Genomic DNA, 19,439 nt, shown 5'->3' on the forward strand with positions numbered 1-19,439 from the left:
TCGTGGATTCCTTTCGATTACCATAAGTAAGTAATTCGCTCTCATCGATCTCCTGTGTATACTATTCCCTTCTCCTTCCAGTTTTTTAAACAGTCTTCAGTGGGAGGCACGTGGCAAAATTTGTAGAAACTCCAGAACACTTTTAAACAGTGTAAGTACTGCTCATTAAATTGAAATTAATTATAGAGCATTGATTATATGTAACTCTTGTCGAGGTCAACGCGAACGACTGATAAATTTTCTGCAACGTTTACTTTCCCTCAAGAAATCGATGGACGGAAAAAATTGCTCTAACGAGCGATCCGTTCGCTACATTTTCGAAGCGTCTTCCCTCTTCGGGTCACGTTTTTCCCTCATCTTTTTATTCCGTTCACTTTTTGCTCTCGTTACGTAACCCATTTCGTAGGTGGAATATTAATTAAGGTTCGCGTTTCAGTAACGCCCGTGGCGACGGCGAGCGTCGTTTAGGTTACGCTCGCGTACATTTTCCGCTTTCTTGCCCGATACGCTAACGTATGACACGGTTTTACATCCTGCAACACCGCTGGTAAAGATGGTAACAGCCGTTAAAGCAACGATCGAACCATCTTGCAAAGTGTCCACGGTGAAAGTTGGCATTCATTTTTAAAAGGCGCAACGGGTCGATTTCGATTTTGTCTTTCATCCTTGAAACTTTTCCGTAACTTCGCCCGTGGGGCGAATAAAACTCCATCCAATTGGGTTCCTCGCCTCGCGGTACGAAGGCAAAGGCGATCTTAATTATTATCGCTTTGTTCTTATCGAATGTTATCCACCCCCCCGGTGCGTTTACTTACATCGTTCGTGTAAGTAAATGCGCCACCGCGGTTCTATAAATCCTTCAACCCTTTTATTACGCGCGACGTAAATATAGAAATAAATGACCTATTTACATTGTCGCTAGAAAGCATCGTTAGAGCCGGCGGTTATCAAAGATCAGGCTTAATTCGCGTTTCTATTCCAATAGCGGAGTTTTTAATAAACTGTCGGCCGTTTCGCTACTTCGCGGTGCATAAATAATACGAGCAACTCGGTTTCCAGAATTGCTCTGGGGAAATGTACCGTAAATACATTAAACCCTCTAACGATGTCTTCGAGTAGACCAATGAAAATACTACCACCCCAGTTTCAAGGAATTTTTATTGCGAATTACGCGTGCAAAGCTTGATACTGTACACGAGTGTTCATTAGAAAGTTCAATTATTTACGTTTCTTTTCGTTCTGAGGAGAGATTTAAAAGAATTACCAAATAATCGCGAGATTAAAGGGATGAAAGTTTTTCCAGCTTCTATCAAAGACGTAGAGTAATTTAATGTAAACAGATTTCTCGTCTTGATCTTCAGCTACATCCCTTAATGCGCAGACTTTATCGAGTGGTGTCACGTGTCCCTTCCTTCGGTTAAATGCGAAACAAGTTTCGTGGGTTAACGAGTTTCTAATGGCCCGATAAGAAGTCGACGGTTCACGGTGTAATCAAATCACTGGCAATCGTATCGAAATCAATCCGCCCCCAACGGACTGCGTTCCGGAGAGCAGAGATTAAATTTCGGCGAGCTTCCTCCTGCAGACGAAACTTTGCCGTTTCGACAATTTTAATTTCGTCTAGGCGGCGTGCAATAAAGTTCCGGAAGTTAGAGAGCCAGTCTAGACCGAGACGGTGCCTTGGAAAAGCGTTTCGATGCAGCTGCACAATTCAGATTGAACGAGCCTTTTTCAGGAAATCATCGTTCGTCGATTTCATCGTTTAATCGCGACGTTCATTCGATTAACTCGTCGAAAGGGCAAATCAGAAGCTGAAGTCGAGGAATATTCAGTGTCTCGAATGATTTATGATTTCAAAGAATCCATAAACGCTCTCGAGTTCCATTTTTAGATCCATTTTCGTTTCACTTATTTTTCTCTTCGCGTAGTCATTTGCAAATCACCATTGACAGACATTCGTCTGATCGCAATTCGATTTTGCTTCGCATTTTCGCCTTCAGTTACCTACGTTTTAATCGACGATCGTAGGAAAGAGACTCGCAGCGGATCTTTTTTATCGGTAAGAACAATCGATCGCGACTAACCGCAGGAGCCTGCGATATTGAAACGGGACAGAGGGAAATGCAGTAGCAATTTCACGCCCTCGATCGAGCTATTCCTGGTTCGCTAACGAGCTGCTCGCAATCGAATTACGAATGGCAGGAATTAGCGGGAACGCGATACGCGAGTCTCGTTCGTTTCCTCGCGTGGACGAGGAACCGCCATCCCCCTCGAGGAAGAACGTTTGCCTTTCTAATTAAAGAAGCATCGAATCGTATCAGGGGGGACGTTTATCGTTTAATTCATGTTACGGATTTACCTACCTCTTTACGCGTGAAAAATGCTTCCATTGGATACAGAACACCCCCGCTAAGAACCCTAGGGGTAGTTTTGTCTTCTCGAGACTGGACGCGCATTAGCGTGATAATTCGTGGCGCCACAGTTTTAGTTGCTCGCGAGTTAATGAACTTTTTAACGTCTGGTTAAATTAGCGTACTTAGACTGTGTAATGGTGTAAAGAATTTAAAATGTCCAGAACACGGTTGAGGCAAAATTTGCAAGAACAGAAGAATCGAAATTACAGACGGACGGTCCGTTTAATTAGGCTCGATTGAAATTTTGATAGCATCTAAATCGTAGTTTCATCGATCCCCTCGCGTTCTTACTCTTTTTATCCAGCTTCTTGATACGGCGTCTTACAAACTGTCGATGCGCGCACTCGACTATTTCGCGCGTTGTAAAGTTGTCCGGGAGAGGCTCGTAAACCAGACCGCCGCACACGTTCCGCCAATAAAGTGAAATTCTCAAGCAGTTGCTGGCCATCGCGAATACCCGCGTTCGTCCTTCCTTTTAGAGGATTTTTGACCCGGATCCGGCGAGTGTCCCAGCCGGTGCACGTTAAAAATAAAACGGAAACGACTGATCAATGAAAAATTGCATCGAACGACTCTTTCGTACCTCCTCTCCATAACTGGAGTGTACGCGCAAGATTTCCCTCGACCGTTCGAGATGGGTTTTACGGTACACGGGATTTACGATCACGGGAAATATACAGTGTATAATCTGCTTACCGCTCGTGCGATAGAATAACTCTGGAAAGATCGTTTCAAAATAGCTACGTGGGTCATCTAAATTTTTGAAAAATTTCCATTTGCGATTTACACGTTTACGCGTACAAAGTTCGTACAGGGATCAATTATCCGTGGATAATAATTTGTTGCTCCTTTCTGTCGTTGCCATGTCTCCCGGATGAATATTCAAACGTTCGTCTTAAATATCGATCGCAACAACCCAGATGATGCTATGATTAATTGCCTGTCATGCTCGCGTGCGCTTCACGCGGTGTCCGAAGCATGTTGCAAATTTTCGAAACCTGTTCGAAACTCGCTCCACCAAATTCGATACGCTGTCGCGTGCACACGCATTCGAAATCGTCGACCATGATACAAAGAGTGCATTCGCTTCAGGAGCCAGCCGAAAAATATTTATCGCGACCGAACGCGTGTATGGTCGAACGATTCGAGGATGTCGAAGTGGAAATATTAATAAAGCGGAACGAGAAACCTGCGGTCCGTTTCTCTCGAGAATTTTTAAATAAAAAACCGAACCAACTGGTATCGCGACTCCAATTTGTTGTTCATCGAACTACGCAAATCGAAAGCGTGTAGAAATGACAATTAGTATTCAGTGCACGATACTTTATGAAGCCACCCTTATGACCGCGATCAGCCATGTTACGACAACGATTTTAACGTTCTTTCATTTTAATTATCCACGCTTGTATCGAATACATTGCTTTAATTTAATTAATGAATAGCATCGCTCAAAGTACGAGTGCCGCATAAATTGCTGGAAATAATTATATATCCCAACATAATATTTTACAATAATATCGCGAGAATTGCAAAGCCAGTACTTCTCTGTAGAATAAACTCAGGCTTTTGACTTCGAATCGTAAGATTAATATTATTGAAAATCGAGGCGGTTCGAAAGGGACGTTAAATTAAAGCAAACGTAACAAACGAGTGTGCATTATTGAAATATGGTCGAAAATTGATGGAACGTCGTGGTAACATTTTCGGAAGGTTCCACAAGGTATGATTAATCGAGTATACCTATACACTCTCAATCTTCCAAAACAATTCACCGTACCCGTAATTGAATAAAGAAAAATCGAGTTTTCCTTCGAGCGATCCGCAATCGAACACTGCTAACGAATTACCTGAATTCGTTAATCCTGGTCACGCGTGAAATCACTTTTTTTTTTTTATCTCCACAACGCAAAAGTTGTCCGCAGAGTCCACCCCCGTTTGGGGGTAGTTAAGCAATTCGCGGGGCGTAGCGTTCGCCGTTTCGTCTGGGATCGGCGACAGATTTGATAAACAGGATCAGTTCCGATAACGGGAAATCGGCTGTTGAATATTGAGAGGGTCCCGAAAGGGGTATCGTAGACGCGGTGTACCGCGTACACAGGCTTCTCTATTGATAAATGAAATTTTCAGGATCGGCTCGCGCACGAAGGGATGCTCGAGGGGATGCTCGTGAATCTGTAATGGCCGCAGACCGTTCATTATTAAGGAACTAATTCCACATAGCGCACCGGCCCGCAGGCTAACCCCTATTATATGTTGAATTTATCTACGATCGTAGAGTTCTCGTGCTCCTCTCTCGTTCATCCGCGTTTCGGGCATCCGATTCGTTTGTTGTTCCCGTTCGTCGCCAATTGGGCGACTTAATCGCTTGTGGCCGTAGTCATGGTATAATTATTGGATTGGTAATCGAGAGAATTTTTATTCGAGTTAAGATGCAGCGTTTGTTATTCCTATAACAATTGGATCTCTTCATAATGGTAATCGTAATAATTGTTAGTTTGATAATCGACTTCAGCGATTAGGAATGATAATTGAGGTTGCAATATTAAATAGAGGATCAATAGTCTATAAGAAAATTGATATAAATCTTGTTTATTGTAAATTAGTGACTCTAATTAGTGTTTAACGAGACAAGAGGGAATGATTTTTTTACTGACGATGAAAAACTAAGGATAATACCTACTTCTATTTTGAGAAATAATTGTGCAGTTTGATATGCAAAGAAGCACTGTTCTATATGCTGCTTAATTAATGCAACATGAACCTCGTTAACGAAGAAGATATTGACGTAATATTTACTCATACCGCTGGAGGGTTATTAGTCATAATTAGTGTCAAGAATGCCGACCAAGTGAATCGTTCGACGTCGTATAAACTCGTAGCCTCGTGCGAGAATCGAAATTTACTTGTCCACTATGAGAAAGTAATCGAAGAGCGTACCCACCCCTAAGAAAACACTAACAATTTTGTTTTATCTCGTACAAAATTTAGAAAAGTTTCTCCGCTAAAAGTTCTCGAAGCAAACTTGGAGTACAGTTAATTTAAGCTACGAGCCATTTAATTACCACGTTACCGGGTCTTAGTTGTTGATCGCAACTATCGTTTTACACTTATTGCCGCGCAACGCGGTTACCCGCGAACTCGATAGCCATACCCGTGCAGAATTCGATCAACGATCATAGTGATCGCAATTACGAACGCCAGACTAGTTGAACGAGTTCTCATTACATATTCATGAACGTCTACACGGTCGGTTCCGAAATTTTCGATTAAACGTCGACCGTGGAACACTGTCCCGTAATTCGCGACACTAATCCGGTAAATGTGCCTCGAAACGAGTTACAAATAACGTAATTCCGCCCGATGAGATTACACGACGTTCCAAAAGCCCCGGGTGGAGGAACGAATCGAACGATTTCCATTTCTAGAATACATAAAACGTACGATTTCTCTTTCAGACCTTTCGACGCGCTCCGTGCTCAAAGGATTCGATACGCAACAGATAGGCGACTATGCCGAGAGCGCACCGTGCAACTACGTCATTTCACGTACCCTCTTTCTGTCTCGTGTTTGACCCAGATACCAGCCAATTCCCGCGAACTAATTATGCAGAAAGCGACCCTCGCCGGCAGGCTCGCGAGCGCGGCCTAAAATTTTTACACGATCGGTCCGCAGGGGATGGGACTCCGCGCGTTAATGTTGCATGGCGGCGGGGTCTCGCTCTGTCCGGGTCACGCCTCGAAAATTTCAAGTGTCGTTGAATTTTTCACGACGCAGCAACGGCTCCCGTGGGTCCCCATGCGAAACGCGGTATTACAATACGTAACTCGCACCCCTGGGCCGCCGTCGGGTCGTCAAAACGTATCGACGATGATCGACCACCGCCCTGGAGACGACGATGGATCGTACACGGGAATTTCTCAAGTTTTATGTTACGTTGAACAGCCGTAAAATTCAGAGGCGGCTGGAGTATCAGGTATAATTGGAAGGTAAAGTATAACGAATTGTTTGTTTCAAGAGATGTGAGTACGAGGACGGGACCAGGGGAGTCAGCAGCTCGTGATGGCCAGCTCACCACCCCTTGGATGTCGGCTCGGATCTCGTTGCTACATAGTTTGGTGTTTGCTACATAGTTGGAGTTAATCTCGGGACACGGGCATTTTTGACCCTTGCTTGTTACGCTGCTTGGACGTGAAATATGCATGACTATGTTGCGGAGCGCTGTAACTGAGATAAGCAGTCGTTAGAAGGGCCTTAATAACGGGGGCGTTCTGGGGAGATCTTTGATAGCCTTCCTTTAATAACGTTATCGCTTTCGATGGTAGCTGTTTCGTGATTGTTTTTCGTTGGACGTGCGCGTGGTGATGTACGCTTGGTGATGAACGTACGCGTTAATTTATGAATATCGTACGATTTATCATTGTAAAGATGATAAATCGTTCTTTCTTGGTAGAATTTTTCTAATGAAATTTTGTGGTAGCGCATAGAGAGGCTCGCACTCGTGGAAAGATGTGGTTCTGAAAATATAATCCACTCTGGAACGTTTCTCTCTATTTGCAATCAGAGAAGAGGCACGACTTGTTCCAGTTGCGCGGGTAGCGCCCGTAGATCAAAATTCTGTTAATAATAAAACGCCGGCTGACGTGAGAAACGTTACACACTTGCGCAGGATGCATGCGACAATTTTTCAGCCGCAACAAATTAAAAGCGCTTTTTACGATCCAGTTATTTTCGTACGAGACACGTGTACAAGCGTGTCAGTCTAATTGATTATTTTAATTTAGACCTCGCAACATTTTTTATTTCCGTGCCAGTGAAAATCTGCTGGTCACGCGACACGATTTAACGAGATTATCCTATTCCTAGGTGTACGTTAAGGGTATTTTTTTCCCATCCCTCGGATACTGCGACACAAATTTTTGTTTTCAATTAATTCATTGCGACTCGAAAATCCTGATTTCGTTTCGCGATATCGATTCACGGCGAATCGATCCTTTCGATGGCGCGCTGGAAGCCCGGTAGGGAAAAAGCTCGCGAACAAAGTTAATCGCTATCGAGGCTACCAAATCGTCGGTAGGTACGATCAGCATGAAAACGTCAATAAAACACGCTTATCTCTCAGTGTCGTGTAACCGTTGTGACTAGTGAATCGATGTGTTATGACAGGTGAACTGTTCAGTACTTTAGTTCCTCGAACGAACAACGCTCTCGTCCGAAATGGGACGCGATCCCAGTGACCCCGGCGTATAGACGGGGTTTAAATCCGTGAAGATCTCGGGTGGTAGTCGCTACTATTCCCCGGATGGCACCGGGACGCGCATTGTTCCGCTCTAAATGGAATTTCTGTAGAGGAATTAACGTCAACTGCAACAGCGTGCCGGCGATATCGAAGTGTCAGTCCGTAATCGAGTGTCTTGCGGTTTCAGAGGGAGAGAGGAGGGTGGAACGAGTGGCGGCCACCGTGAACCCCGATCAACGCCCGACTGGGGTCCTGGCGCGCTTAATGGAGAACATCTTTGGGTACCTACGTCGGCTTCCGGTGATTTCTGTTACGTCAACGACTGCTCGGTAAGTGTCACGTGTAAACGACAACCGTTTCCAACTGGCTGGAAGCGATGGGAACGAGTTGCTCGTAAGACACAGGGGAAATGGAAGTTGGATTCTATTTTACGTTGGTAAAACGATCTTTTCTTCGAGAGATGAAACTGTAAATCTGTTGTGATATTCTATTATATTCGAGTTGGGTACAACAGTTTCCTTCCTTAAGGACGCGGACCTGCGGAACGCTCCAACTTTTCTAATAAATTATCTCTGTCGCAAGCGGAACAACGTTCGCGAGTTTTAGTTATTACGATTCTCCGGGCAGAAAGACAGGGCGCGTAATATATTTTTGCTGGAAGCTTTTTAGAACAGCCGCTTCTAAAATGTTCGCTGCAACTTTTTTTACCCGTAACTAGAGTCTCGTGTTTCGCTTGGGGATATAGCGGGAATAACTTTCCTACCAATCGTTTTATTTTATTATCTTTCTGTTTACAATATTTTTAATGGCTCTTTCTTTCTCTCTCTCTCTCGTTCTCTTTTTTCCGGTGTGTAATAGAAAAGCTGATGGAGTAAAAAGTGGACTAGAAATGGGTTAGCGCAACAAAAGGAATTTTTCGATAGGAAAAAAGTTGGGGTCGGAAAACGAGAAACACGGAGGGACTCGTGAAATATTTTCAATTATCGATCGGGTAATTGGAGCGCATCGTTTCTGCGATCGTAGACGATTACGTTAATGAGGGGAAACAGTGATAAGCTGTCTGGATGCAAATCTTATCTGGGAAACGACGTGTTGGTACTAATTTCTGCGTAGCGAGTACGTTTCGGGGCTCACAAGCATATAAACCATCCGTGCTAATTGGAAGAACCGCAGTCTTTGATATTAACCCATTAACGTCGCCTCAGTGAACGAAGAAGTATCATTAGGATATAATCCAGTCCTTAGAAACATCGTACAACGTTAAAACTTTCATTATGCGACAAATTCGTCTGTCACTTCTATCGTGTGAATCTACGAGTCGAATAATTTACTTTTTACAATAATAATTATCTTAATTGATCGAATATAAGCTACTTATTGTTCATTTCGTGTATACACAAAAAAGAAGCATTGAAAAATTCTTCATAAGCAACCAGACAATCGTTTGCGTTGCCCAGAATGGCAGCAGTAACAAAATCCACTCGCTCAAACATAGGCAGGCTCTTAAAACGATCGTTCCTTTCGCACCGTGCTAATTGAAACACTTTGAAACGCGTTCAGAAATCTCCGTCATCGCGAGCAACGCCATTAACAACGGCAATATTCCCAGGAAACGTTCGGCACCCGCCCCTATCCGGCGCAACACGGTCGGACAAACCCCGGTTGGACGAAAAACAAGGGTGTCTTGTCACGTGCATCCATAATTTCGTTACGCTACGAGTTTTCAGTCGCTGCACGGTTTTGCGTAAAATATAGCTTATTAACCCTCGCCTGGTGCACCGCTATGTAGGTCAACATCGTACCTCCAAGCGAGCTCGACAATTTATTGCAACGTTAAATCGAATTTATACCGTATTTAACAGTAATTTAAAAGATACGAGGATGAAGGGGGAGAAAGAGAGATCGAACGTGTAACCTAATAAGTTTCGCAGCCACAGTGCATCAAGTCGATACCAGCCGTCCACCATAACGGAACAATCGAACACGGGTATATAAAGTTGAAAAACTAAGTCACGGTAGGGGGCTGGAGTCGCGCGAACTTTTTCTATTATCGCGTCGAACGGATCCCCGGAGGTGTTCCAGCGTTTTACACGTTGCTCCGTTCAATTGTTAACGCGTCCGAGGCGGCGATAAATTTCGTCGACCGCGGCGAATATCGCCCAGGGAAACTGGAGGGTGGTGCCGTTAAGGTTCCATTTAGTCGTCCATGATTTATGTTCTTTCGACGAGGCGCGCTATCGCGAAGACGCAAGACGGCTCGCTGGTACGGTCTTATCCAAATCCGACGGTGTGTCGCCGTCACAGGAAATTAACTGGCTCTCGGGACGCACTCGTGCCGAGGAACGTGCCCATTGTCCTTCTGCGTCGCTTCGTTTCGTAGCTGGTTTTAGTTTAATCGCCTTCTGCCCGTGGACGGGGATGACGCGGACACTTGGCGCGTGTCTATGGTGGCTTCTTTGTCACAGTGCCTGTTCTGTATAATGAATTTTAGTAATTATGCTTCGTGCTACCTGCTGGATGTATTGCCCCATGTATTTTGACAACAACAGTGTCGAGATAGATGAGAACGACTCGCTTGCGAGGGTAAATATAATTTTCAGACAGAATTAACGAACTTAATTTCAATGTAAATGGTAGAATTCGATTGGATACTTGAAAAGTATGTTGCTGGAGTTTGATAGAATTTCGTACCACGCCTGTAATATATTCTAGGTTTTGTGTTATTAAAATGATTTCGACGAGAAACGCGGCATCCGAATGGAACGGGGAATAGATAGAATTGAGCGGTTAAAGCGAAACGGACACGAGCCGAAAAACAGGTGGACGCGTGGTAGGGAACGATCCATCATGCCTGGTCATTTATACGAATATTCGGGCTGCCAGGCGAGCAAAATAATTTCTTGAAATTGTTATCGCAAATACGATTTCACAGGTAACGATTCGAAATCACGATGGGGTTCGATCAACCGTTACGGTAATCGTTTTCTCTTTATTGCGTTAAATATTCATCAGCTCAATAACGAGTAAACGAGTAAATAATTACCACTTGCCAGCCGTCCGATAATGCGGCCCTTTATCGTTCTCTGGGAATACAGCATTCACGATCTGTCATTGCCATCGGCGCCATAAATTACGCGTTTATTGAATGTATCGCGAAATCTAATCGAGAGACCAAATTTAGACCGCCCCGTGGAACTAATGAAAAAGTGGAAAAATAGTAACAGAGAGGCGGAATAATTAAATAGAAACACAAAACAAACGTAAGATTACAATGGAACACTTCTTTCCGCTTTGTTTATCATTTCTCTTTCCCCAGCTCTGCCATGAAAAGGAAAGAGAAATTTTTTAATTATTTTTCAGACACTCTGTTTCTAGGAGACCGTTTTTTCTTCCACCCTCCTTGCAGTTCTCCGCGTGGATGACGCGGGCCGTTTTTTTTTCCCTCAAACTTCACTTCCGCCCGCGTCTCATCGCGCTTCTTTTATATTTGCTGAAGTTTTAATTACTGTTTAATTCAGAGCCGCATGTAGATACAGTCCAAGACACAGCTGCTAATTATACTCCCTGTTTACCCCCTGTTCCTTCCTCTTTTTCTGGCCTCTGTTTTACCACGCTCGCGTGGACCGATCCAGCGCTGTTACGGTCGCGTTACTTTTCATTAGGATGCCCCATGGCTCTCGGACGCGCGTGGAGATTAAAACAGGGCTGTAATTTATCGTGACGTCGATTGGCAATTACGCTTTTTTTTTTCAAGCATCCACGTTACGTGCCTCCAACGTCCCATGCATTTTACGGGAAGTGTTGCGTTTACAATGACGCGAACAAAATTTATTTTGTCACGGTCTTTTCAACGTTCGACGATTATTATATACTAACGTTATTTTCGAGGTTTATCGTTTTAGCAGGTGATTGTATAATGGAAACGCGCAATTTTATTTACACGTGTAGCAATTTTCACGTCGTTAACAACATCGTCAACCGGCGCATTCGAGCAGAACAGATTAAACGGAACTACGTTCCGGGGGAGAGGTAAAATGGAAACGTCCTCGAGGAAATTTTCGATGGAATGGTACCGGGTACGGGGCCATAAAGAGGCGTATGCGGAACACGAAACGCTCTTGAACATGAGTGACTAGAGGAAGTTGGATCGTAGAAAGGTGGGCGGTTGAAATACTGTTTCCGGGGTACAATGGAGCTTATAGTTCCAACGTATAGACGGTCTTGAAATTCATAGCAGAGATTAGCTTTTACCAGTATACACTGTACTGTGCGCTCGTGACAAATTTTTGTTCCCTTTCTTACATTGTCCAACACCAGATCACCGATAACTGTGATCCGATTAAAGGAGATTCCAACCTACTGTCGAATGATAAGAAATTTAATCAGACGATTTGATTAATTATTTAGTTGTAACCAGTGGTTACGTAGAAATGTCAAAAGGAACACGTCAGTATCGTGGTCCCTAAAAAAAAAATGACTCGAGCGACGTTCATCGGCCTTACGGATCGACCTAGCAGTTCCAGCCAGTGGTATAAGCAATCCACTGGTCAGACGGCAGTATTTGCTCTTAATTTCTCTTGCGGCGCCGTAAAAGCTGCTCGGAGAGGAATAATCGTAAAAAACAGGGGGGGAATAAGGGTGCAGGAAGGAAATGTTCGGTAACTACGGAACCCGTAAAGCGTGTTTTCCAAAGGATACGACCGTTTCAGACGCGAATAAAAACGCGACGCGGCTCGACGTGAAAAATGATGTCCGCGGTGTATACCCGGTGATGAATAGTCGCGAAAGAAGTCAGAGTAAAGAATAAGATAAACCGTGCTTCAACTGGCATAATATTTCCAGCAGACACGCAACCCACACCAACCACCCTTTTTATCTCACCAGGATTATTCTCGCACGAGGGTTTGTCGCGCGGTAAATTCGTCGACGGATGTGTCAGACTCGTTCGTCCGGATCGAACGGTTATTTCGGAAGTTTTAAACGGTTCCACGGAGTGCTCGGATCGATTGAAACGTCGATGGGACTGTTTTCGAGCCCGTCGCGAGAGAAGAAAGGATTACGGAGTGGCAGTGAAAGAGAATCGTTTCGCGCGGGTCCGCGCGTTCACTTGGCGGAAACGCTTCGGTCGCTTTTACGACGCCGCTCGTGGAAGTCGAACAGAGCGGTCGTTTCGACCCGTGTATCATGTCGTGGGAAATTTGTTCGCACGAACGAAGAAGTTTCGGCTGGGAAATGAAGTTTCCACGGCGTCGCGTTCGATATTGCTTTCGTTGCGAATATCGTAGGTCAGGCTTAGAAAAAAGTGCCAAGGGTATTCCTACTGTCAGCGATGCGTCGACATTTTGCATGATAATTGCCTTCGAGGGTAATTGCAGCGAATGCTTGTTTAAGCAGACGAATTTTTAGAATCGTGACGATCGAGGTAACAGGTCGCAACATTTTTAACTACGTTTCACGAAAATTAATCGCCCAGCTGTGAATTGAATTCGAGGTAGCCGTGTGCTATAATCACGGGATTATTAATCGCGCGAAATAACTAATTAGCTCGTTTCCAGGAAGCCACTCGTAGTTACGAAATTCTCGAGTCCCATAAAGGTTATGGTAGTTATCGAAATACGGGGAACCCGTATGCCCGCATGGAAATTTAATTAGAAAAAATTCCGGCCGATCGTTCCCGCGAGATCGCTTTGTTGCTTCGTTGTATTTGGTTCACGCGAAACCTGGCGTACGTTTAATTAAGTAAAGCATATTATCTCGGGTGAAATTTTTGCGGCGACGATTTAACGCCAGCCATTTTACCGCCGGAAATCTCCTGGGCACGGAAGACTAATTTACGAGCGAGCACGTCAAATCTTCATTGCCGGTCAATTTCTTTGAAACTTTCTCTTCCCTCGACGGTAATCAGAAGTCGCTACACATTTAACTGCGCTCGACGATGATTCACAGTCGCTTCAGTCTCGCGCGGAATGGAATTTATTGAAATTTCCCATCCCAACAAAATGTTTCTTCTCAGAAAAGAAGCGTCCCTCGGGTAGAGCTCGAGAATTTCGAGTTCCTGGAGTTTCGAAGCCTCGTAAAGTTTCCGATTTATCGACCCTTGTCGAGGACTTCAAAATCAGATTCAGCGTCCCTACATCACGCTTGTACGTTCCTTGCGACGCAGTTAATAATTGTCGATGCGATTACGAAGGATCAACGAGTAACGCAGAGCGATAGATCGATTTGTACTTACGCGGGAACGTTTTCGAGTTCTTTGACTCTTCACTCTCACTGAAACGCGGTTTCTCATTAACGTAATGCGGCTCATTGATTTTGCGCTCGGTATCGAATCAATTATAGCGTATTAATTGTCTTCTGAGAATGTGTACGCAATGTCTATTTTTGCTCCCGCAGGATGAACGAAAATAAACACATCGAGCCCTTAAGCAGTCGCGATATACGGTTACAAGGGATAAAAATAAATTACTCTAAGGACACGCAGTAGGTTCTAAGAAATACGATAGAATAAATTCAACCAGGTATGATAGATCATACTTTCGAAATTTAAAATAATCCCCAGTCAGTCACGATTAATGGCTGCTCGTTCGAAGGAACAATTGAAGTGGGTTCTTTAATAGGGGTGTTTTAATCGATCCTCTTTCACAGCGATTCATCGCGCGTAATAAAATATATTTCTAAAAGTTCTATTTCAACTGTCCTATCGCGATACATCATTCTTTCCGTTGACTTTAACGCGAAACACTGATATTTACCATCCATTGGTCATTAGATATCTCTTGGTAAACGAGTTCGTTCGACGAGCTTTAAAAGCGCGTAAATCCGAAGCTGTGCGACGATGATGCAGCGGTTGGCCGAGGTTTGGCTGCTGTGTGCGCGTGTTAATAACGGAAATTGGCAATCTACGAAAACGCTTTCTGCAGGTAATAAAAAGAAAATTATCGGCCAGGCCTCGATTACAGAGCAGCGATGAGGCGCGAGGGGATGACAGGGTGGTAATTTTCCGCGCGGCGCGGCGTCTAGCGCGATAAACATTTTTCCACTCGGTTCGTTCCCGGTTACACGGTTAAAAATCCCACCGACCTGTGTAAATTTCACGTTTTCGACTTGACTCGAGCACAGTTTAATAGCGTCCCGTTAATGGATTCCCGTTTTATCGAAATTCAATTTTCATAATCAACGTGTACGAGCGTATACCTCGGTGAACCGACGAATCTGCTGGAAATTACGCGCCCCTCGGGTAATTCGATGAATTTTCTACGACTGACAGAAAAAACTGCGAGTCAAGGGTACAAGTCAGAAGAAATGCAGCGACGCGAAGCAGTACAACGGCAAATTAAATGAAGAGATTTAGATTTGGTTTCAGGAACATCCCTGGAACGACTTGAAGTGCACGTCAGCGCGCGTAATTACCGCTAATTGCATTTGCCGGATCCGGTTAGTCCGGGATTGAGTTTCACGATGGGAGGAAGATCTCTTTCTCTATGTTTCTCTTGTTGAGAAGCAAAAGAAAAAAGAAGGAGAAGAGGAAGGAAGAAAAAGCGAAACGAAACGACCGCGTTACGCAACGGAGTTTATAGCGCGAGGAATGGAAGGACGTTCCGTTGTTTCGCGTCGCGAAACAAAACGCGGACACGAACAGGAACAAACTGTTTCAACGCCGTGATCCATAATGGCGGCGGCGGCGGCGGGGGAAAGAAAACAAGCCGCGCGCACTCTTGACCCGAGCATCGCCTCGTTGAAATTCAACTTTCCATAAAATATGAGCGGTCCGCAGCGGTGATTCCGACGCGGACCTCGCGGAAATAAACGTGTATCGATTTTCCTGTGACCGAAGAAGCCGATACGCGGCGCAACAAGACCGATTCGACGGTAAATTATCGGGAATCCGAGCTAACGGTGACAACCGAAGCACCCTTCACTCTCCAGTTTTACAATTTAGATTTCCCGTGTCCAGCCTCGTTCCACGCCAGCGATGCTTTCGAAACATGAAACGTATGACGTTTGTTTGCTCGCAGACAGTGCTACGGAAATAAATGATTTGGGGGTAGATTTTACGCGTTTTCAGACTTCACGAAATTCGTGTTCGTATTAGTAACATTGGATGTGACAGTACGGTTTAAATTTTAATGCGTGTATCTGTTCAGTTTCATAGGATAATTGGTTGTGTAATTCGTGTTCGAATATCACGTTTACAAAAATGGCTGAACTTCCTTCAAGTCTCGCTAACCGGGGTAACAAAGTTTCCGAGTATTTTCGTAGCAGCAACGCGAACATTCGCGAACCAGACTTTTCATATTTCTTCATGAATATGAAAACGTGGTTGATTGAAGTTAGAAAGAAGAAGAAAGAAGAAGAAGAAGAAGAAGAAGAAGATTTATTTCGATACCGCCGTTTCGCCTACTTCCGCGGCGCTCGACACCTATGGAACACGGAGCATTGTGATTTCGCGTGTTCCTCCTATTTCGCCCCTCTATTTATATCTCCGTATTTCCTTCGCAATTTCATCAACCGCTGTCCGCGCTTCTCGTGGTAAATTTTATTGCTTTTTGTCACGTCTCCCATTTCTGGCTCCTCCATTGAATGCCAGTGAAATATACCGTCTACCAGAAGTGTATCATCCTCCCTACCTTATTGTTACCCATTTTCATGTCATGCATCGCGATAAGATTCGAGCTTCCTCGTACGTCCCTGCATATTCCGTCGATATTCCTTTCTCAATCATTCGGCACGACATAATACAGTCTAAAAATAACAGTGGCAAATATTCAATCGAAATTGCAGACAAAATATTCGACGCATCATCCATTCGATTTTATTTTTTATAATTTAGATTTGATCTCGAGTGAAATTCATCTTCTAAACGCTGTTACGCATTACACTCAGCATGATCATTCAATTTTGCCCTCTATACAGTACGCTTTCAGCCTATTATACACAATAATTTCAATGCAATTAACTCGAAATTATTCGAGACTCAATTTCCTTACATATATTTCAATTCCACCGACAAAATCGAAGAATAACCCGCAAGGAAGGAAAATAGAATTTCCATCGCGTTATTTTTCGGTGGTTCAAGACCATTTGGGTGCCACTGCATGCTCGCGGCCTCTAACCGGATACAAATTCAATTTATATCACGCGTACGCGCGTGCTAGCTTCCGGGTAACAAGATAAATTGAAGCCCTCCCTCTCAACCGCACATAAACAAGCACAATTTGTATTAAATTATGTTTAACGCTACTCGAAATGCTTTTGAACTTGTTGCGAAACGTGATATTCATTGTTGCAGGCATCTGGGGAACACCGTCCCGTGTAACGTGCGAATTAATTATCAACGAGTGTGCTTTCTGTTCTCGTCAGAATAATTCTTTAACTTCTCGAATGTCCCCCGGTATCGTCTTTCTAATTAAGTCTGATTAAGTCGCATTTTTCTCTGTTTTTCCATACTTATCACGCATTGCGGAACACATTGTTTTTGATCGTCGTGTTTCAGCTGGTATTTCGCAACGAGCGTGTTTTCCGACTCCTCAGGTTCGATTGCCCTTCATCGATGGGAACGAACGTTAGTTTTCGATGGGGTTTTAATTAAAGCGCCTCGAAAATTCAGCGAATGCACGCGCTTTGGTTCAATTATACATTTGTTACGAACACAGTTTCCCAGTTGGCGGGCAATTTTGGTTGAATAATGCAATTGCACCCGCGAACAACGCCGCGCATTCTGAAATGCCCGTTCCTTCACTTTTACCGACCTGAAAGCCAGTCGAATTCTAATATCACACTTTTGTTGTTCACGCGGAGCGTAGAATCGACGATTTAATGGCACCGCATTGGTCGATTCTCGAAACGATCAATGCTTTTTAGCAGTTGACGTCTATTTTAATTCATAACAATGCATGGACCACAAAAAAATTGATAGAAATCCATATCAACGAGCAACGACACTCGTATAGACCAAATAGTTATCCAGCTGTTGCATACGAACCAACTCAACCACGCGTTCTTATCATATTTCGTACTTATGAAAAATATTATACATAATAACACAGAAAAATGTCTAAAATACTTGAAATGAAACAAATCTCCGTTCAGTATCTAATTTCCTCGAGTGTTTCTAAAGATACGCGAGTCCAAGTATTTATCGGATAGCAGTCGAGGATCGAAAGCGAACGTCGAAGATCAAGGAAGCTCCCCGATTAAAACGGGTCAGGGTAACGAGCGCGTATAAACCGGCGTCGAGCAGCCCCCGCGCTCTTCTAGCCAGCCAGTAAACTCTTTTTCAACAAACAATAAGTCTATCACGCTCACGGACCCTATTTATAGCATTTACCTCGGATCGACGCGTCGCGACGTCGGGATCCGTGGGCAGGGGTGCCCCTTTAACAGCAATTTTCTGCGTCGATCTACCCGACGCGGAGCGGCAATTTCGACGCGATAAATAAATCTCACGGGCCGTCAGCGACGGGCCCGGGGTTTTCCACGGGAATCCGTTGCGTCTGTATGTACTGGTAACGAAGATTGATTCCACCAGAGGCACGGGACTTTGATGAATCGGTGCTCGTTCATCCGTCGAGTTTTCCATTTCAGTTTTCCCGCTGATCCCCGCGTCTCGCGGTCCCCCACGTCCGTCTCCTCTATCCAAGACGCGGCGCGCCGCGATGCCTACGATAAATCGGCTGAGACGCGACCGACCGTGGAACTACTCGTCGAAGCGAACTTGCGAAACGTAAAACCAGATTATCCGCTGCTTACATGCATCGAGCGATGGCATGCGAGCGAGTACGTAGCGCAATAGTTTACTGGCATCGAACGGATTTACGCGTGAACAATTAGCGGTTCTATTACGGTAAACGGATGCGATTATTTGTCACTGCCAGATGAGGAGATGTATGACTTTAGAATAGGTGAATTGCATAAAAGTAATTGCATATGTGCAGCAGTGATTTAATGGTTGATTCCTAAATTTAAGTTAAATTATGACTTAATTGGTTATACAGTTTGCAATCCAATTGAAAGTTTCAAAGTCCTGAGAAGGACTTGAAAAATTTCTACTGAATTGCAAACGAGTTAAATCTACGCGCGTAGTCCTTAGCTTGATATCGTTTCCGAGAGTGCAATCTCTCGAAAACGTTACCAAGGGCCCGGGTCCACCAACGGGGAGGTGACTACGCAGGGACCCATCCCTATTAACCCTAATCCCATCCACCCTCCATTACATCTGTGTGTTCTCGGTACAGAAGGTACCGAGGACTGACTCTACTTTAATAATTTAAACGCGGAATCCATAATACATTCTCCAAAATCTAACATGGAATTCAGAGATTGCAGTATGGACTTAACGAAAGCGATGACGAGGAGCGCCATTCTCTGAACCAAAGTGAAATATTTAAAGTGACACTTCAGAAATATTAAAGTGTCTCGAAAGAGGGTCTACGCTACGATACTCTAAATTCTACTACTTTAATGTAAGAAAAATTGATAAGAATCTTCGGTAAAAATGGAAACAAGATTAAGTTAAGCTAAAGTTAAAGAAAGAAACTAAGATGAAGCAAGTATAAATCAAATTCGCGACGCGACCGAAACGAACAAGTACCAATGAACCTGCGTTACTTTCTCGCGAGACCATTCCAATTCTATGCTTCAGCACTAACCACTAGAAGAACCGGACCGACGCGAATCGCGAGCAAGTTATCTCACGTCTTACGTCGAAACAATCGAAACCACGCTCTCCCTAATGGTGAATGCGGGTACCATCGAGATCTAAGCAAGGCTTAGCAAGTGGACGCATTGCT

At 44.1% G+C, this 19,439-nt stretch overlaps 1 protein-coding gene across 3 annotated transcripts in view; it reads left to right on the forward strand.

The window, feature by feature from the left end:
- Rdga (retinal degeneration A) overlaps window positions 1-19,439 on the forward strand; it is a 57,552-nt gene that overhangs the window by 23,187 nt on the left and 14,926 nt on the right. For all 3 annotated transcript variants that reach the window (XM_076892769.1, XM_076892767.1, XM_076892768.1), the window contains one exon: window positions 7,838-7,979. In XM_076892769.1, coding sequence (XP_076748884.1) covers window positions 7,838-7,979 — 142 coding nt within the window. The remainder of the gene's footprint in view (window positions 1-7,837; window positions 7,980-19,439) is intronic.

Source organism: Xylocopa sonorina, chromosome 3 (genome assembly GCF_050948175.1).
Source record: "Xylocopa sonorina isolate GNS202 chromosome 3, iyXylSono1_principal, whole genome shotgun sequence".
Classification (NCBI taxonomy): domain Eukaryota; kingdom Metazoa; phylum Arthropoda; class Insecta; order Hymenoptera; family Apidae; genus Xylocopa; species Xylocopa sonorina.